Source organism: Sinohyriopsis cumingii, chromosome 11 (assembly GCF_028554795.1).
Source record: "Sinohyriopsis cumingii isolate HCF-2022 chromosome 11, ASM2855479v2, whole genome shotgun sequence".
Lineage (NCBI taxonomy): Eukaryota > Metazoa > Mollusca > Bivalvia > Unionida > Unionidae > Sinohyriopsis > Sinohyriopsis cumingii.
The window spans coordinates 21,199,426-21,222,218 of NC_142971.1; the positions used below are offsets into that span (position 1 = coordinate 21,199,426).

Below are 22,793 nucleotides of genomic sequence, written 5' to 3' on the forward strand. Positions count from 1 at the left end.
CTCTTTGCAGCCAGAATCCCTTGGTACTGATGAGTTTGTATTCAAAAGTACCCCAAGAAAGGCCACCCCTCTAACCTGACCAGCAGCCAGCATAAGTGCACAAATGTAAAATTTATCTCTCACAATGCCACCACATTGTATTATCAATATGTACAGAATCAATATTTAATTACAGTAAGGTATGTTATCCAATTATCTTTCCTGATGTCTTTTTCCAGATGTTGGGTTTTCGTTACTGAAAGAAGTTTTGGCTAAAGTACATTTACTACTAAGGTTATTATTATATCATTAACGCCAATGCTAAAAATAGATTTTGTGAATTAACACACACACGCACACTGAAACAATTAACCTTGAACAAAACAGGGTACCAGACAAAGAACGAAAAATCATGTGACAGTACATGTATCACTTCCTTTATAACAAGGTTTTTCGTTTATGAAAATTTTGTGTGCAAAATTAAAATTTCACTACTGTACAATTAGCGACATAGGAATAAATCATTACAAAACTTTAGAAGGAAAAGTAAAAGTTATTCGACTTGACGACAATGAGGAGAGTTCACTTGCCGAAAGATTTTATGTTGGTAAGATTCAAATAAAAAGATCATAAAAGATAAGAAGAATATTCTGTAGCAGTGGGAAAATGGAGTAAATGGAAAGAGAATTATTTTAAACACAAAACAACATATGTACTAAGATTTAAATAATGTTTTTGAATGTTTTTTTTTATGTGCATGCCATCAATATTCCACGCCTAAGAATAAGAACTATTAATTTATGCTGCCTTGAAATAACTGTTTTTAAGACAAGAAGAACATTTTAATAATTAATGCTACTTTTAACTGAAGATGTTAACTGCTTCAAGTTATACGCAGATTTCCTGCTATATACATATACATGCACATCATAGTTCCCCTCTGGAAAGACCACCTGTTTTATAAGGCCACTTTCCTGGTGCAGGAGGGGTGGCCGCATAAGAGGGGGACCACTGTACGTTATAAACACAACAGATATCTTGATGTATATTTTTTATTATGAATATGTGAATATAAACATTGATTCCTGAGGATTATCATATACCTGTTGGTGGAAATGAGTGCCACAAAACTTACATAGTTTGCAAAGGCCAAGATTGATAAAGAAAATGTAGACAGCATGTACACTAATTCAAGAAGCTCTCGCTCAGGCAGCCATTATGATGCTCTGGGGTTCAGCCTACGAACAGTAGCTAGAAGGCAGGCAGCTTTGGAGGCTTTGTAGGCAGCGCAGTAAGTACTTGCAGAAGGTAAAGAGTTAAATGTACTTAAAAAACCTCACATGCATGACTCGTAGGTTATCAGACCATATCCTAACTGAAAAATTAGATAGCAATAAAGCATTCTGTTAACAAAATGCCACCTGTTATGGGAAATGATTATTAGATGTAGCTCCTTGATTTAACCTGACATTTATAAACTTTAGTTTTTCTTTTTAGCAATGCACGTTACACTGGACAACAAATTTTTACAAAAGTCATGTTACTGAAATAAAATTAGTCAATTCTTATCAATTTTTATGTGCTGAACACGAATATGACAGTCAAATTGCAAAATTGGCTCTAGTTTTTTTGTAATCTGCAAGAAATTAATGTTTACATAACGAAATGCATTCCAATAGTAAAAGGTCAACTGTAATAGCCTACCTATAAAAAATCAAGTCATTGACTACATCTTAGATTTCTTCGCCTGTCTCTTGTACAGCTGTTCGGGAGCATCTCTGAGGAGTGTCCAGCAATAGTCAGCCAGCATTGTAGTGGACCATTTTCCCTGGTATCTTTGTTCCATTGTTGCGATATCTTGATGAAAACGTTTGCCGTGTTCATCACTAACAATACCACAGTTGCTAGGAAAGAAATCCAAATGGGAATGAAGGAAGTGAATCTTTAGAGACATATTGCAGCCAAGTTTCTTATACTTCATCAACATGTCTTCTACTAGTTCCTTATAGTTTTCTGCCCTAACATTTCCGAGGAAGTTTGTAGAAACTAGGCGAAAAGCATTCCATGCTTGTTTCGCGTCACCTTCCAGCAAGTTGTTGAACCGGTCATCTTTGAAAAGCTCTCGAATCTGAGGACCCACAAAAACTCCCTCTTTAATCTTTGCTTCGCTGAGTCGAGGGAATTTTTCATGCAGGTATCGGAATGCTGGCAAAGTCCAGTCAATGGCTTTCACGAAGTTCTTCATCAAACCTAGTTTGATGTGAAGGGGTGGTAGCAAGATTTTCTGAGCCTCAACCAGAGCTGGGTGTTGGATATTCTTCTCTCCAATGGCTACATTCTGCCTGTGAGTCCATTCCTTCCTCATGTAGTGCATTTCCCTTGCTCGGCTATCCCACTCGCATAAGAAACACATGTATTTTGTATATCCTTGCTGCAGTCCCATTAAAAGGGCAACTACCTTCAAATCACCACAGAGGTGCCAGCTGTACTTGTTATACTCAATGGAATTCAGTAGCTGCCTTAAGTTATCGTATGTCTCTTTCATGTGGACAGCATACGCTACTGGAATAGATGGAAGAATGTTTCCATTCTGCAAAAGCACAGCCTTGAGACTCAGTTTCGAAGAGTCCACAAATAGTCTCCATTCTTGTGGGTCATGAGTGATTTTTAAAGCATTCATGAGGCCCTCAATATCGGAACAGAATATCAGATTACTTTCCTTTCTGAAGAAAGGCTCCAATTGCTGGTGGCGCTTTCGATATGCAGTAATTGTGACATCTTCTTCTAGAAGATTCCATTGTTGGAGTCTTGATCCTAGCAATTCTGCCTTGTTCTTTGATAAGTCCAAATCACGAATCAGGTCATTTAGTTCTTCCTGTGTTATTCTGTGTGGGGTTGATGATGCACCACAGTGAAAATCTGGATCACTGCATGCTGATGGACCAGGAGAAGAACAGGTCGACTCACCTTTGTCTTCGTCAGATGAATCAAGAGAATATTCTGCTGGAGGTTCTGGAATAGGAAGTCCCTCACCATGTGGAACTGGTCTCAATGCAGACGGAATGTTTGGGTAGACTATTCTCGACTTCTTTCGCTTCGTTATTCCGCCGGAAAGAGGAGGAACCAAGCAGAAGTAACAGTCATTTAGGTGGTTGCTTGGCTCTCTCCACACCATTGGGACTGCAAACGGCATTGATGACCTTTTGCAATTCAACCACTGTGAAAGCTGTGTTGTACATGTAGCACAGCATATATGCGGAGCCCAAGGCTTGTCTTGGTCACCAACCTTGCATCCGAAGTAAAGATGATATGCCTTCTTCACTTGAGAATTGATACTTTTCTTCTGGTTGGCAAATGTCACTTCCCCACAAATATAGCAAAAATTGTCCGCGGTATTAACACACTTTCGAGGCATTACTGTTCTTTATTGTACGTAAATGGATAAAATAATAAGTTTTATGTAACAGTAGCTTGAACTGTCTCGCACAACGTCTAAAATATTTTAAATGCTGAACCTATCTGATTGGGCTTTATATAGTACACTGCTTACGTCAGCTTCAGCAGCCGCCTGGCATTAGTATAATAGGCCTACACATGTATAGTACACTGCTGACGTCAACTTACTTCAGCAGCCGCATGGCATTAGTATTGCATTGCATCAGAAAATGATGCAATCAACTGTGGATGATGTGAGCATGATGGTATTATGCAATGTTACATCATTATTCCGGATGTTGCTGCAGTCCTACTGGAGAAATTTACACAGTGAAACATAGAAAATGAGGTATATGAATATCTTCAAAACGAGAGCCAATACAAATTTTTCACTGTTATATTCGTGTTCGGCACACCAAAATACTACAGATTATGGCCTTTTCAAGTCAGTAATGATTTCACTGTTGACCAGTGTTATCTGTAAAACCTTTGATTTGAGCAAAAATGACATGAATCATACAAGGACAAAAAGTGAAAACATTTAAATTTATTTAAATTTTCCATTTATAAAAGATAGCTATTGATAGTGATCAATCACATTATCCTGTGTAGTTCTTTGCAAGTCAAATATTCCTGAAATAAAACTTTAATTTTTAGTTTTGTTTCAGCTGTGCAAGAAAAAGAATTCTCACAGTAATTATCTAGTGCTATTTAACTCATTATTTTGTGCAGCACATGAACACAATATTATCATTTCCCTTTAATTTAAATGAATATGTTCCTCTTTAAATTCAATAAATTTTCTAAGTAAACATAAATAAACTTCTGTACATTTTATGTCTTTTCATCATCCTTTAGAGTATACCACCTGTAAGGACCCTTGAAAATTAATACAAGTTTTACGAGAAGGTTTGTTTTCATAAGTTCCTACTCCACTCTCCCACATATTCTTGCATGTTTGACTCTCATCTGTCAAATTTTTTCTCTCCTATCCCCAAGGGATATTAACTGTTTTAAATAAGACAAATATCAGTTTGATTCAGTCTTTATTTAAATATACTTTAATAAACTTAGTGTGTGTGCATGTGTATAATTTGGATTTTTAATTTAGTTTTAATTTTTTAGTCATATTGTTAGGATGTCTGCAATGTGGCAGTTAATAGCATGTCCCACCCAGTAACATTATCCTGACACCAGGCTGACCAGTCCTAACACTAACCTCTGAGTTCAAAGCAAGGCAACTGTTAGTACCATTTTTATTTGTATGACTCGAATGGGGTTTGAACCAGCAATCTCCTGCATCCAAAGTGGACGCTCTAAACACTAGGCCAGTGGAGTGGTCAATAAACTTATGAATGCTTCTCATTATGGGTTTCAGTTTTATGGATCACTTGTCAGTACACAACCAGACCAGCCATTACATTTTAATATATCAGAAGACTGGTACTGATGTCTGTCTTCCTGTCTGTCTTGAAGTGTCGGAAAACTTTCCCATTAAGTTCAGCAGTTACTCCTATCCAAGAAAATTCTTGACAACATGTACAACACTTTTGTAATGATTTTTAAATTTATTTTCACTAGTATGCCACTAGACTGTCTTCTCATTGATAAAATCCAATATTTTAAATGCAAAAAAATTATGCAATTAATTTTCTAAGCATTCTTTTTTAAATGATATTACTGTGCATAATGCCTTGATAATATGGATTGCATTACCGATACCAGTTTCAGGGTCAGACCAAGTTTTGACAAAAATAATTGACAATAAATCTGCTAAACTTAATTCTGTTTCCCAGTCTGGCTTTTCTGGTTGCTACATCCAACTTCATTAAAAACCTTCTGTCTGTAATGTTGTTCTTAAATGTGATATATTATCTAAGTTAATTAATCTTAGCTCCCTTTTTCTTATCATGATATAGCCAAAAATGTGTTAGCAGTGCTGTTTAAAACAATGAACAAACCGAACCAATCAAATTTAAGACATTTGCTGTCCACAAACTTTGAAATGTCCTGCTGACCACAAGCTTCGAAATGTGCAGTGTGTTTAAGTACTCGTGCAACTGATTTTGCCAAAAGATGCACACATACACCTAACCGAAAAAAAAAAAAGGGGGGGGAGGGTTGATATCATACAGAGCTTATATCCCACACTGCTCTGAGAAAGTTACAATATCAATCTCTCCTCCACTACAAAGTGTACCAGCAAATCCACAAAACAGAACAGACATGAATGTATCAAACGACAGTTTATACCTTTTGGTTTATGAGCAGAAATATGTTGTGTCAGGGGGGTTAAGAAACCAACATGCCGATTTGCTGTCATGAATAGTATTTCAAAGTTAGTTTCATACAACTAATTGGAAACAAAGTCAAGAAACTCAATTTTTTTCTGTGATGATTTAATCATTTAACTCAAGATGATGAAAAAGTCACCTTTTTTAAAACAGTTTTCCACAATAAAAATGTTAAAACTGGAAAATTTTGATAAAGGGGATCAAATTTTAAAAATGTTTCTCTTTTCCTTGTTTTAATGTGACCAATACATAAATCGCAAATTACCAAGTGAAAAACCTAAGCCATCATTGGATTCATGTCAAAGTAAACTAGTCTGCATACAAAATATAAAACTTAGCTCCAAGCCAATGCCAAATAAATTTACCTACAGCCACAAGATGTACCACAAGAGTACTGTGAACAGCACAGTATACACCCTTCAAGTGCTTAATAGGTCTCTATGTGAATACTATTAGGGCATGGCTGACTTGGAGATTATTGACCAGTCAGTGTTAATGACCTGGGCCTTTGCTCAAGGTATTCAGTTTTAAACTAAACTTACTGTGCAGAAACTATCATTTTCTTATCAGATTAACTATGACAGATGACCACTGCCCTTAAGTCATCCTAAAAATATGGTCAAGGAACTTACTCAAAAATAAACATTATTATACAAAATCCATTTTTCCTCAAGCCACATTGACCTCAAACTTTGCACTTTTGACACTAACATCAGCAGGCCTCTACCCTACCTTAATTGAAAGTCACCCACAAACTGTTATCAAGGTGCATAGTCTAGAATTAAGATATTATCCTTGAACCATTTTCCTACCTTAAAAGAAAATGGAAGCTTTGACTATAAAATCATTAGGCTTCTTTCTTACCCAATGTGTAAGTCATCATAAACTATTGCAAAAGAAACTGAAATTTATGTCAAGAAACCATTTTTCCTATTGCAGCCAGTGATCTTGACTTAAAAAAAAAGGCTTGACCCCAAAAATCAACCGGCTTCATCTTTGCACACAAGTGCAAGCCAATCCACAAAGTAGGGTAATGGTCTATGTTAAAATGCTGCTGCTGTGTAAACATTTTTTTTTACTTTCAGTATATGGTGGGAATGAATTTAGTAACAGATGGATGGAAAGACAAACAGATGGATGGCCAGACATCATCATAACACATTCCACCTTATGACAGGCATATAAAAACATTAAGTTTTAATATTCATGATGTCAAAATTATTACAGAATTTGCAGTTTTCTAGAAATGTTTTATATTTAGAAGTGAAAGAATTTACTGTTTGTATTTGAAAATATTTTTACTTGTATTTAACATTAATAATGAAGAAGAAGTTACAGTTAATAGAAAAGATAAAAGGATAATAAACACAACAATAAATTAGTGTAAAAAAATAAAACCTCTATTTAATTTTACGCATGTATTGGTTTGCAATTAAGTATAATAGCTAGAAACAGAATTACAATGATTTTTAAGTCATGTAAGGATTTTACATAAGATATTTTGTGGTAATGCAATGCTTGTTTCCAAGAATCCAGATTCACAATGAGTGATAATGACTATACCTGGTTGGTCCCACCAAGCTTGTCTACTTTTGTTCTGAGCATATGAGGAAGGTTCTGTCTGGAGTCTTTGACTGGCCCTGGGGCTGAGGGGTTCACTGAAATTATATATATATATATATATATATATATATAATTCTGAATTTTAAAAAAATACATCTACGACAACCTTCTGAATAAGTTCATATTAAATGACATACTAGTACATCAAAAAGAACATAGGCATCTCATATAGTATATCTAAGATAACAAAATATCAATGTGTAAAATGGTAAGAGGCAAATATCACCATCTATTATTTACTGAACAATTACCAAGAAAGAGTCCAATTTTACTGACAAATCCCCAAAGTAGGAAAATGATTTTTTCATTTTCTTATTCCATATTTGCATTCTCTCAAATGACGCAGGAACTACCTTTTCCTTGAGGTTTCCTGGTTACAAATGAACAAGAACATGCTGTAAATAACTGCAAAATAATGGCGTCATTTCCATGCTAAGACCCTGTCAGAGCTTCTCACAATGTTCTGCCAGAAGCATTTAAAAGACTATCAGTTGATCCTTAGATAAAAACTTTCCTAGTTATTCAGCTGCTGATATCATCTGTGATGCAAAATTTCACAACCGCACCATAACTGTAAATCACATGTGAAAATGACTGACTTTTATTCACGTCCATAACAGCTTTTGAAAAACAATGAAGTTCAATTTATGACTTAAGATGAAGTTCATATTAAAATGTTGAAATGTTAAGCGATTTCTTTGCTTTTTACTAATGTTTGGGAATTTTCTTAATTTATTTGAAAATTAATAGGTATGGAACAAAAATATCATTATAACAGTAATTTGATCATTTTGGTGTCTGTATCAGAACATCCAGATAATGACTTGACAACCCGTGCCTCGTAATAAACCGGACTTTCTGATGCTGACAACCTGATGTGGTTAAACAAGATCACGTTATTGTGATAATAATAATTTACATCGAAAACAAGAAGCAGGCCATGGTCTCCATGCTTTTGGTAATTTTGTGTTGTCCACTTTTTGCCAAGCAACTCCGACCAATAATACCCGAGAGTATGGTTACATATAAACCTTTAATACTGACAGTAATCCAGGGTATGAATGGAGATAAACGTTCAAAACCAAAATGTAACTGTAAAAACTTTGATAGCACACCATGAAAATCCTCATACTTGCAAACAGATCTAGCTACAATCCTCCATCCTAAACCTTTTGTAGTCACCATGAGATCATAATTCAAAACAGTTGCATATATTACATTCTTTGCCATTTTTCTGAAGTGACAGCACATTTAATGTTTACCATAATTTAAATGTTTAACAAGAAACTCTTCTCAATAACCCAGAGGAGATACCCAACACTGATGCCTCTTTAGCACATGTTAACCACATGGGTAAGAAAATTATCAAGTTTCATGAACACTAAGCAGTTTAGAAGACAGAGTTACATACAGTTATACATATGAAGGCATCGCAATATTCTAATATTAAAGTGTGGCAAGAAATATCAGTATAGTTTTATCAACAAATTCCATCATGTTTCCTCTTGTATACACAATTAGATTTGCCTCATATACAAATCTTCCTCAGGGCTTCTGTTAAATTGTTATTTTATGGAGTCACAAGGCCCCCCACATGTGAATTTTATAGGGTCTTTACAAGATATTAAAGGGTCCCACTTTATAATTTCTACAGTAAGTTGTGTGTCAATATGTGTGTATAAGCGTGAGAGAGAGGTCTCACTAGAATTTAGGTGAAAATAGGAGTTTCACCAGAAAAAGTTGCAGTCCCCTCTCACATGCACGTTGGGTATACATGAAGTGGATAAATATCCATTATAATGGCAGGACTAAAGAGACACAAAACCATGTCAGTTTTACTTATTTGTAATCATTTAAATATTCATGTATTAAAATTGACATCCTGTCTGTCTACTTGGGAACACACTACTCAAGGCCGTTATTTAGACAGTATTACATCGCGCCCTCCCAAACAAAAATATCAGGCAAACCGTCTTAATTACAGAACTGGATGATCGTGAATTTAATTCAAAATTTTACAATGAGCATTCATGCGCCCAGTCCCGAGTGCTGTATTTCGTTATTCTTATAAAGTTTGCAAAGTGGTGTTTATTTATCCCTTTTTCTGATCTGACAAGTTTTGAAGTCTGCAAAGATCCATCTGTTCTAATATTTTTCGTCACCAGTCACACCGTAAAGCATCTTGCTAATAATATGGTGCCATTTTCTATAAAACCATAGACCAGTCCACTACCTAATTTTAATATGAATATAATGAATCTGTGAGGCAAAGGTCAAATTGATGAAACCTGTCTGTTTTTGGGGAAATAAACTGGGTCATATACAGCTGATATGAATAGAAAATTCTTAATCAGCAGTGATGTTTTTAAAGCAGATTCTCAAATTTATAAGAGTGGAATTAAAGAGATAATACTAAAAATGAAATACACAACTCTTGACTAATTTATTTCATTATTTAATTTACCAAAATAGCCTAATCCATATGCTGGAGAACATGAAACCTAAAATTCGTTGAAAAAATGAGTACTGATTATGACAAAAGCATAATGGCTGACATGTATGCGTTTAACCCCCAAAGTAATTATCCAGATTTGCAAACAGCATTTTGTCCAAGTCTTGATGTGAACGTAACAAATGGTTGTAATATTTATTATCATAGGGTTCATCTTCTAATTTAATCTGAATCCTGAGTGTCGTCCTTTCAAGATCATGTGCACTATACTTATTCGGCTACATTAGGAAATGAACACAATGCATAATTAATGAGCATGACCTCAACAGATGGCATAGAAAATCCTTGAGACAACTGTTTCGAGAAACCTCAACCTCTTCTGCAAGCTGGAAATTCGACTTAGGACAGCAGTTTTTATTGCATCATATGGGGCTCTTAGGACGGGGTTTTAATGCGTCTTTTTTAATTTTATTGAGTCAGGGACAAACATATGTGCATTATCGGAAGCCCTTCTTCCTTGTCAATTTAATTTTAAGTTGAAAACTGAAGTTTCCATAAAAATGTTTTGACTTGCTGATCCAAGCTAAACAATTTATCAGTCTCATTTGTAAACCTATGAAACTACAAAACAAAACCAAGATCCATCAAGATGATTAAGTTGAACAGTTAATAAATGTTGAGGTGAACCAGTTAAGTGATATTCCATAATTAAAGGTGTTGGCAGGAGGGTGCAGGGTGAGGTGGGGGGAATGGGGAGCTTGTAAGGCACCTAATTAAATATTGGGTGGTGGGATAATCAATACTGTTTTAAGTGTTGCCAGCTGACTAGCCCATTTAAAATTGTATGGATAGTCAAGACTTCATAACACAACAGCGCACTGTTTTATCCATCTATTTAACATTATATAAGAGATAGAGCTGGTGTATCTATTGCAAGCCTATGTCTCCTGATACTCAATATTTTCCACTTAAAAGAACCCAACTCCACAAATCCATCTCCAACAGTAAATAAAATAAAACAATATCATTACTTACAATCTCATTACTTAATGCTAATTTTTTCCACCACAGATAAATAAAAAAAATGCAACTGCTGAATTATTAATCTCATTAAACAATGACTGACCTTCTCCAGCAAACCATTTTTCGTCACATAAATGGGGACGATGAGATTATTACTGCTCTACTCCATTAGCCTATGTATAAATAAACTATGTGAACAAGACTGAGTTAGCACCATCCATCACAGAATTTATCATAATGTGCAGCATATCAGGAGCTTATGCTTTTCAGTTGAAATCATAAGTGGAATGAACAAGTGCACAGTCTTCCCACTCTTTATGGACACAAATTATAGCTGTCCAGAGAGATCATAAAACTGGGCTTGAGTTTGAATCTCACCCAATTAAATCAATCGTAACTTTTTGGCATGCAGAGTGAATCATGAAATTCACACCAAAATTGTGAGGGTTGGCAGCCATGCTAGTTTATAACCCGTGGAAATAAAAATTATAAAATTAATTTACTCTATAAGTTTAATGACTGCAAGCAACTCTTGTACTGTCATTACCTTCTTACTATATCCATTGGATTTAGAATCAATATTCCTTATGGTTGATAAGAATCAAATTCCTCATAAACATAAAATATAAGTACAATTTTATAAGCAGTATTCAGGTGCATGGTGCCTCTGTAATAAGCCTTTGCTCAGAACATTTAAGTAAATCTTGTCTGAAATGAACAAATGCAGTCTTTGAATGGTTGGACTATTTTGATGCAAGTTCTATGAATGGATGGGCATGACCATGTATTTACAAAATTTCTCAAACTTTTATTTTGCACTTTTCCTAATCATTACTATGCCTCTGTTTCATGAGAAAAGGATCTTCACTTTCAAGTATTATTATTCTGAATAATTTTCAAGTGTGAATTTTTCATGTGTAAATCAGTTTGTTCATTTTTAAATTTCAAAAATCGAGTCCGAGTGTGTCTACTCAAGGAGTTTTGTGAATACAATCCAGATCACTGATTTGCAACAATTTTTGTGCTGCATTTAATAAATTTTGACAAAATTTAATAACTCTGAAAAAAGTATTGATTTAACACGTGTATTATAATCAGATACTGCAAGAAATTACCTTCTCTCATCCTTTGTTTTTTGCAAAGGCTTGGATAAAAATGACTCATCTAATCCTATGGTGCTGTCTTCATGTTTTTCCTGCCTGAAAGCAGGTGAATCTAGTTCAGACTGGTTTAAAACAGACTGGTCTGGTTGTGACTGGTCTGCACTAGAGAAAGCATTGTTATTAGGATCAGTGGCTGTTGAACCGAAGTAACCATTTATGACCAGTTTCCTTAAAATCCTGAGACATTCCCTGAATTTATAAGGATCTGTGATTCCTGAAAAGAAAAGAAGACAGTATTTTTTAAAAGTAGGAACAATGTCTCTGAAAATGCCACTCCTATGTATAATACTGTTTTCAGCTAATCTGAACAAATAAATTGTTTTAAGAAAGATGTCTTTGATATGGGGATGAACATTTTCAATGAGCATGTGATTGAAAGATGTAATAAATTCTGCTATGTGCTATAATTACAATATTGCAATCATTTTGCTGGAATTTCTTTTTGTAAAAGAACAGAGATTAGATATGACCCTCAAAATATTTGTCTAATGTGGAACAGGCCATACTGGAATATTGTGATATTCATATTAATGCCTAATATTGTTTTAGAAACAGGAAAACATTATCACGTGCAATGCACAAAAACAAGCTTACTACCTAACAACTAATAATAGTTTACTCTGGTACCTTGTAACTGTTATATTCTTTACTTCTGACTTCTTGACCCATAGATAACTATGACCTGTAGATGCCCTTAGGTAAATTTCGGCGTAGTCTTATAACAATCCATGATTTAAAAACAAGTGATGTAAGTCATTTAAAGAACTTAGAAACCAGCTAACAGAACACTGTTTCTCCTTCATAGTGACCTAACATCAAAACTTAAACATACAGACCGATGTCTGTGAAAGAGAATGAACAAACAACCTTAAACCAATACTTGACACCAACAGAATGGTTTTGTGACTTTTGCTGTCTAATTTCAAGTACATAACAGCTGAAAAATAGAAAGAAATATGTACAGATGTTGGAAAAACAACTCCCACCATTAAAAAAATTGAATTTACAACGAGAATTGGTCTGTTTTCTGCTCATGAATTCTTATTTTTAATTAAAATGTAGCATGTAATTTGGAAGTGGGTGAGTATAAACGTAATCCTAATCATGCAATACTGTTGCATTGTTTTCCTCTTCCAGGACTCCTACTTCCTAGTCCAAGCTAGTTATTTCTTCCTCCAAATGGTACTAAAGGGCCTGATTTAGAAGTACAAGATATGAAAATATGTTTCTCTTCTGGCTTGGACCAAGAGAACAGAACATCAGAATGGAGTTGGAGGAGAGAATCTTTGCAACAGTAGCAAGTAAATATGACACCATTAAATTTGGTTGAATCCCCTTCCCATATTTTGATAGCAGAAATATACTAATTGATACTGATGCATTAATGAATTTACCAGTTTAAACAGAGGCCAATGACCTCAAGGAACTGATATAGAAAACAACTGCACTTGCCATACAGTAGAAGTCTTCACTATTGTAGGCTGGTAGAAGGTTTGTCACATGCTGTTGTTGCTATTGGAACCAATGAAAAATATGCCTTTGCTCTGGTACAGCAAAGATCAAAGAAATAAAGAGAAGGTACAGTGAGACTGCCTGAAGGTGGCTTTCATAACATCATGCAAAGAGGAGCGACTAAAGCAGGACCAACATGTACTAATAGTCCAAACTTCATAAGTTTTAATTCTAACAAAACAAAAGTATCACTTGATGAGGGACTGATACGTTCTCTTGATAGATCGGACAAATCACCTGGAAATGGTGGCTGCCAAAATATTTGAGAAAACCATATTAGGTAGAAAGAGATGATTCTGATCCCTCCATTACTATTTTGAGGAAATCAAAGAAAAATTCAAAGCCCTAACTGGGAAAATTAGCCTATCTTGATCATATGCAGTGCCAATATGGTGGAGGCTGGGGAATTCAATAGGAATGGCAGATGTTCATGGGGGTAGCTTATTCTAAACCAGAAACCCAAGCCAGCAAGTAAGAGAAACTTAATCATAGTTACCACTGAAAGGTAAACAACCTTTCTCCACTGATGAAGCAATGAGCTAACTCATTCTCTGCGCTTACACTAACAAGAGTAGGAAAAGTTTTTCGGGTAAGGTTACCTAAAGGAAGCTTCACCCAAAGGCTCATAAAGGGATTTTAGAAAATACACAAAGAACCCATGAATAATTCTATTTAGGCATTAGTGGGCAGGATACTGGTCTTCGAAGCCCAAAATATCTGATGAGATCAGAAAAATGACTATCTGACCCAATGGCTGAGCCCTTAAAGAACCTAAGCATTAGACACGGCTGCCCATAGCTCTTAGTAGTGGGACACAGAACATTCTCTTTCTTCGAAAAGGAAGAGAAGGATGTCTACATCTTAAATAGGGGACAAAGAAGAGGATGAGAAGAAAATCTACAACTGTAACTAAATAGGGACAGCTAGGATCAAGGAATTTCCTACTGCACCAATTACAGAAGAGTCTCCATTTTGCATCATATACCTGGCAGTAAATTGCTTCCAAGTTTGGAGGATGCATTTGGAAACCTTGCTTGAAAGCTAGTCCTGGCAGATTGATTGCTAGAGATGAGATAAGAATGAAGGTGGAGAATCTGGGCCTATTGTGAAGGAGTGAGCCAAGTGTTTAAGCTGCTGGTCCCTCCTCTGTGGTGACAAACTGGACATCCATCACATTGTGTACAACCAGCACATTATAGGCAGGTGAGGAGCGTATCCCATAGTGCCTTCTCTGTGCCAACACTTACACCAAATATTAGTTACTGGAAGAGGGAAAATCACAAAAAACAAAAAATCTGGAACCCAAAAAGAGTAAGCAATTCCTATCCTAGCACCAGAACTATGAAGGGGATTACAATTTACTAAAGCACTTCTAGCAATTCTAACCTTCCAATACTAATTGGAAGTAGAAATATTTGGCTTGGAATGGGGGCAAGGAATCCTAGAAAAGGAAAGCAATGCAATAGTTACAGATAATGTATTGCTGCTAATAAGAAAAAATAGTGATGAAATGCAAGATGATGTTCATCTGATGTTACCTAATAAGATATATAATTTTAAAAGTATTTACTTCATTAGATAGAAAATATAGTTTCATTTACAACTCAAAACTGTTGTTAGCATGCTAATAACATTAATTATTCAATGTGTTTTCAAGCGGTTTCAAACAAAGTTGGCATTAACTACATAAATAGCATGAGCATATCACACTCTAAACATTCACAACAGAGCTAGCCTTGAAACTAAGTTAATCGAAAATGTTTCTATAATATTTCCATCTGGAAAGTACTGTAATACTTAGTTATAAGTTGGGTCAATCAGTAAAATGCACAGACCCAGAGCTGTCACTGCACAATGTGCCAGCAGTTCTCTATATGCAGTTTGATAGGAGTAATCAGAAGAACTAATAACATGGACCCTGATTGGCTGATGCATTAGTCAGATCAAGGTTTATATTATCTGCAATGAGCATATACTGTACATATGCCTTGATAATAGCCAACTAATTTATTTAATCATTATCTTGGAAGCAAGCAAGTCTCCAGAAAGAGAAAGAGACCTAGTTTGTCACAGAAAAGAGACACAGATATTCTGAGCATTATGTGATGCTCTCATCATAATTGTTTGTGTGCGATCTGATGAAGATAACAAAAACACATTTTGATTCAATGTTAAATTGAGAATTTCCAATTTTACATAAGTCTTTAAAGTTTTATAATATACCCAGGAGAGAAAAATGATTCTCCTTAAAATATATTCCCCAACCACATTATCCTGCTACCTTGCAAATCCAGTCCTACTAAAAGACGAATATCGTCTTTTCCTGTTTATATCCATAGACAAAGGGCATCAACCCTTGCCCATTACCTTCCCTTGGCACCGCGAGGTGTCACTAGCTTTTAGAGCACACGTCATACAGTTCATCCTCCGACAATCAAGATGTTTTTGTGTTCCTATGGGCCCATCCAACATTTCTTTTGGATTTATTGGGTGGATTTATTAATCTACCACAGGTTGTATGCATTATTTTACAATTTCTGCCAATTTTGAGTGAGTATGTCACCTTTCAGAATTTATTCTTTTAAGACCACCATCCCACCACTGACCTTATACAAGGTCGTAATGAGTCAGCGTGCTTTTTACTCAGCTTGCTTACTCTGTCCATTATGGAGCTCTTATTAGCGAAATTCTAACATGCTACTTGATGTTTATACTTATTTTATTCGTATTTCATGCTGTTTTGATAGAACTGTGGTTTAATTATTAACAAAGCATTGTGCATAAGTTTATAATGGGGCCATAGGTTTCTGATACAACACTTTCACTTCTCTTTCAGTTATAACAGTGTTTTAGCAACTTAGTAATTTCAACACATTATTAGTTTATGCTTTAATGTTTTGTTTTTGTGTCATCTTGGCAGAAGATCATTTAAATTATATATATGCAATTTCAGAGCTTGGAAGTCTACCATGACTCTTGTTTTGTTTGTACTAAGTATACACTTCCATGATATGCAGCATCTGCAATGAGTAATCAGAAGTCTGGGCTACCGTTTTAGCTAGTTAGTCACATACTCATTTGCTAATCTATGCTTTGTTTTCTCTTCTTGTGTTGTTTCAAGGAGAAATGTTTACTAAATGCATGAAATGCACGTTCAGAGCAATAGTCTTTTTGGCACTGAGGGGAAGGAAAGAATAAATCAAGAAAGACAGCCTATGGTTTATTGTTGGTGATAGCGATATTAAGCAGCAAAGTGGGCATAAGTCCCCTCGCATGTCTGAGCATGGCCTTCGGGCCTTTGAGTCAGGGTGCATGGGGTTCATGCTGGATCCGTAATGTGATTGGACAAGTATTCTCAGAGAAACATAATTTACTCTTTATATATATTAGAATTTACCACTATAATGACTTGTACATATGTCTTCATAAGAGGTAGGCCCTCGTCAAATACAAGTCCAAGAAAAATGACTATAGATCAATATAACGCTGCAGATTGTTTTAAAACAACTTCTATATATATAAAAATATCATTTAATGTGGGACATTAATTTTCACTGTACAGATTGGAATGAGAGAAAAACATCTCACCTGCCAGAACTGGGTCTGTGATCTGACCAGACAGGTACTCCTGAATAACTTGAGCACAACGCCTTTTCTCTGCGTGACTCAGCCGCGAAATTGCTCCCTCTGCAACTTCTCCTGATTGCTCCTACAGTGACAAATCTTACTTGAATTTGCTGAATGTAAATGTTAAATCACTTCACAAAAGCAAGCTTACACTTGCTTTTTATTTGCTAATTGTAAGTACTTACTTCACAAAAGCAAGCCTACACTAGCTTACATATACAATGAACTAAGAATCTTAAAGATATCCTTATTTGTTCTAAATTCATTAAGAAAATATCTACAAGTGGTTCATCTACTAAATGTACTAGATGCAGACGTCCGCAGTTATTTTTTTAATGAAAGTACTTATTTCAGTTGCACTAATACTAAAATAAACCATTCTGATGCTAATAACTTCAAATGTTATTTATCTCATAACTTGTAAAGAGTGTGCAATATATTAAACAAAGTCATCAGTATGTATCTTATGTATATGTATCATATATATATATATGTATCGTATGTATATGTATCATATATATATATATGTATCGTACGTATATGCTTATAAGCCGAATCTAATCTAACTGCAAACTGCACAGACCCAGCTCTGCCATCACATAATGCATATATGGCATAAAGCTATCAAAAATACTAAAGAAACCCCCAATATATGTAAGAACACAATTTAAATACATTTTCCCTACCTAAACAATGGTGGACCCAAAAACGAAACCCCCATACACAGACTTCATGAATAAATTCCATTGCAAACATTTAAATAAGACTTAAATTAACCTCAAATATAATGCAAGTTTCGAGTGATGACCTGACACAATAGTCAAAAAATTAAATAAGCATAAAAACAGAATCAGATTCATTAAAAACCTGACATAAAGTTTACTGAATACTGTGGATTCAATATTTTTCATTGGGCACCGATTGTTGCGGACTTTGTAATAACTGCAAACCACTATTGAATTTAAAGAACCAATCAACAAAGACCCATTTTAGGAAATTATAGGACCCCTGCCTCGATCCACAAATTTAAGTACCAACAATCAAGTCATTTTTTGGGAGACCACGATGAAAAACAACTGATTTCACAGTAATCTGGAAATTTTTCAAAATTCAAACCTTTCTCCATGTCAAGTTGTACAAGACTATTTTTTAAAATTTGAACACAAGTTTAACTATTCGGTAGATCTTTAAGCTAATACTCATACATTAAATTACATTACTGTAAATATTGGTGCAAATATCAATTCTACTTTAAATACTGATCTTTTGAAGACTACATCCCCAAGATTTTCATTTTAAAAAATCAATTTTACCTTTTCCATCTTTAAACAGTTAAGTTCACTCTCCAGTTCAGCAACTCTCCTTCTCAACTTCCGAATTAAAGTTTTCTCATCTAATTGTTCATTCCTCCTGAAAAGGGGAAATAAAAAGCATTTATATTTGCACCATGCCAGCCACTGATTACAATGACATAAAAGGCATTGCTTATGAAACTTTCCTGTACTTCCAACTCATACCAGCTTCAAAATATTATACATGATCTTTACCATTCTTTGATTCACTGCATTAGCATGAGATGAAGACTTTTGTTCTAAGCGTACATTTTTAAAACTATCTGTTCCTATAACTATATGAATTAAATTGAAATATTTACAACACAATTTTTTTCATTTTATATGTACTAGTTTGGTGTCAAGAAGATATATACCAGAAAATGACCCATTATTATATTTTGTTTCATGATGTTTTCAATTGTAATAAAAGAAACACATGATGTAAAGAAAGTCCCAATGAAATGAGCAAGTTTTACCATTTTAAAATTGTGACTACCAGTATTTAGACCAAATTTAAAGAGCAATTTAGAAATGTAGATCCTGAATGATAACTGAATATGCTATTATTGATTAATTCCTTAACATTTAATTGACAATCAGTAAGTAAATATACCTTTTGGCACCTACAATGACTACATTCTATTTGCACACTGACTGTTTACTTTGAATGGAGTGTGTGAATGGAGCATGTAGACATTCAACTTGGGAATATAATAGGTCAACAAAATTCAAACAGCATGTGAACAAGGTTCTGCTTTTAAATTCTATCGGTATTAATATAGAGAATACATAAGCATTTCATCAGCAATCAATTAAAAGTTTTAATTCAACTGTTATGGAACAAAAACGGGACAACTTTAATATGTGGAAGATACCTAGCCCTTTTTTAAGATATATTTATTTACAATTATGATGCCAAAAATCTTAGAATATCATGCTACACACGTACAAATAGAACACACACACACACACACACACACAAACAAAAAGGTATTGAATATGTGATCTTTATGATCAATGATAATAACAAAGACACATTGCTAAGTACCATCAATATATAAATAAATGATAATAGTTCAAACTAATATGATGATATAGGCTAAAAAAAAACTGCATTATACTAGGTTTTCCTTTTGTGCAGCATTTGGAAAACACCATGTACATTTGTACATTTTAAAAACATAAATACCAGAAGGAGTGCATGGTACTCTGCCAAGATAAGCTGAGCTGTTTAATTGTATTCTCTGCAGCACACTTTGAGTACACATGAAAAGACATGTACACACAATGGTTAAAGAAATTTATCAAGACACAGGCTTGAGGCAAGTGATGTTTACATAAACCCACTTGCCCTGACTACAATTCCACATGTCCCAAAATTGTATATTAATTTACTCTGAACACAACGACTTAAGCAACTGTAATTTCCTTATCTCACACTCTACAGGAACTCTTAAAATATCTTCACATTATGTTCAAATGAAGTTTTGAAAAAATGTAGTTGGAGAGCCACAGTTCACACATTTTTAAAACAATTTCAATGAGGACTCATTTCACCTTTCTAAAGCAATAGCTTTAAGTTGTATAATGTCACAATACAGTAGACCTGTAAAACTTTGACAGGGACCTGTCCATACTGAAATTCAATGGAATCAGTGGCCAACACTTATGTAAATCAAAATGATTAAAATATTCATCAGTGAAGCTTTGATTGTAAAGCATAGTCATGGGTGCATGGATAAGTCATTAATCCCCTGGGTTAGCTTAACTGGCACACAAGAATCACTGAACCAAGTGTGAGCAGGCTCTAGCAGCTTATCATTATTCATGAAGGACAACTAAGTGCTAATTATTTGTAACACATGAAATACAGTGAATATAAACAGTATTCTTCGCCACTTCATAGATCACACAGTTGCTTTGTATACAACTGTGCAGTCAATATTCCTGTGGGCGAAGGAACAACGAATAGTGTTCAAGTAGGGGGCTAAATATTTAACATGTTAACAGTGTCTCTCTATAATTTAAGGTAAAAATATTGTATTTTATCACCAGCATTTGTCAGCAAATTTCATCAACAAAGTAGATGTGGTATAGTATTTTTTTGCCTTTGTATTTAACAAGCCTGACATTTCACTTTTTAAGAATACAAGAGGGGACCAATCTAGAACTGGAGGGGCCACAGACATTGGGCTATAGAGGTATCTTTTGAGCGCTATGTGACATGGTGCTTCTAACATTACTCCAACGTCAATCTACAGCTGTAGTAGACATGGTAATAACATATGCATATTATCCTCTATGTCACTACAGCAGTAGTAAATTTGTTTATAAGATGTTATCCTGTATGTTGCTGCAGCTGTAGTAGACATAGTAATAAGATGTGAATGTTATCCTGTATGTAGTTACAGCTGTAGTAGACATGGTAATAAGATATGCATGTTATCCTGTATGTAGTTACAGCTGTAGTAGACATGATAATACGATACACGTTATCCTGTATTGTTGCTACAGCTGAAGTAGACATGGTAATAAGATACACAGCATACTCATTTGAGAAGAAAAGATAAGAAAACAAAATTTGGCTCGAATAAACAGTAACATAGAGTGAAAACAACAAGCTTTGAAAAATATAATAAATAATTTATCCCCTGAAAAAATACTGTAAAAAAAGAATAAAAAATTAACTTATGATTTCCAGAATCAAATCCAAAAATAATCCACGAATGAAGTTTTAGAATCCTAATAATGAAATGTTCTAATGATTTCAAGTTTGAGTTCCTACGAAGAATCCAAGATGGAAGGCGATGATGTATGCTGTAACCTGTACTGTGCTAAGTCTACAGTTCTTTGTAAAAACACAATAATTATTCCTCCAGTCTTGGAAATCCAAATAAATATTTTTAAGAAATGTCTTTGCTCAAAAATTCTGTATGAGCACAAAATATTTCCAGAGAAACAAATTAATCTTTTAGAATCCGAAAAATTAAAATAAAACTCAAAAATTCAATTCTGGTCACAACAGAAGAAAACAACTTGACATCAAGTGTTTAAAAGCCCCAAAAATTCTCTCTAAACATCACTATTAATACTAAGTATTTTGCAATTTTGGAAATGCCTAATTGCAAAACAAAGGATCATGTGATCATGTTTACATATGTCCCTGTATGTCCTTGATAAGAACCAATCATTTTACTCCGAGAATAAAAGTTGTTTACATGACTCTCAGTCAAGGCCAGGAACTAAGTCAAAAACAGAAAGTGTTTCTATTATTAGCTATTTATGGAAAGATTCGGGTCAAACTGAATATTCTGGAAAATATCAAATTGTTAATAAACAAAATTATATTACATTGACATGTAAAGAAAATAAAGATTCCAAAACCCACAAACAATCAAATCAGATAAAAATTAAATCAAATATAAATTAAATCAAATATATGTAACAAGTACCAAGATTAGCTGAAGCTGACTTAAGAAAACAAATGCAGAATCATGAATGACATCCATGTCTGTAGCTCATGTAGATAAAATTACCTAACACCTTTCATGTATGAATGATTCCAATACCATCTACATTGATATACAGTGTGACACTATTAATTCAAAACATGCTGTGACAGGGTGGTCTGTTTACTTGCAAGTTCCTTGATGTCACCATAACCTTTTGAAGAAATGATTATTTCTAAAGGAGTGAAGACCATTACATTTTCGTCTACATTGAGTCAAAATGTAGCTGCCTCCATTATCATTTCTGGGGAGTTGCATACTCATAAATGCACTTATATCATCTCAAAAGATGTGCTTTTTGCAGGTATGTGCTTTTAAAAAAAATAAAAATTGAGATTTTAATACTCATATCACAAACAGACATTAAGTAAAAAATTTAAAATGAAGTTAAGAAAACTGGATGAAGCAGCTGATATTTGTTTTTTTTATGGGGTGTGCCAGCTCCCAAACCACACAGCCTCATATAAATAATGGACTCTTCCACTCTTCCACAACTCCGGTACCAAAATGGCTGATTACATTTAAACAGACCACTCTTTGTCAGCATGTATGAAATGGGTGGTGTTACTCTGTATGTGATATAAATGGTGTTATCACTGATGTGTGATTTGAATGTAGTCATTTTAACTACAATTTAATATGCCCACATTAAAATCCATTGATTTAAAGTTGTCATTTGCGATGCTGAGCTAAACAAAATATAATAAGTAAGCAAGGAAGGCACATGCTTAACTTCTGGCTAATAAAAAAAAATCAAAATGTACTTTTAATAAATTATGATACTGTTCCATAAATTATGCCAAGTGGAGTGGAAAGTAGTGGACACTCAGCGAAAAAATATA

The 22,793-nt window shown here is 34.4% G+C and overlaps 1 protein-coding gene across 1 annotated transcript in view; it reads right to left on the reverse strand.

Moving 5' to 3' along the window:
• LOC149787725 (uncharacterized) overlaps window positions 1–22,793 on the reverse strand; it is a 140,564-nt gene that overhangs the window by 31,106 nt on the left and 86,665 nt on the right. The window contains exons 9-12 of the mRNA XM_089973928.1: window positions 18,422–18,518; window positions 17,070–17,190; window positions 11,922–12,183; window positions 7,272–7,366 (exon numbers count right to left, since the gene is read on the reverse strand). Of these exons, the coding sequence (XP_089830054.1) occupies window positions 7,272–7,366; window positions 11,922–12,183; window positions 17,070–17,190; window positions 18,422–18,518 (575 nt within the window). The remainder of the gene's footprint in view (window positions 1–7,271; window positions 7,367–11,921; window positions 12,184–17,069; window positions 17,191–18,421; window positions 18,519–22,793) is intronic.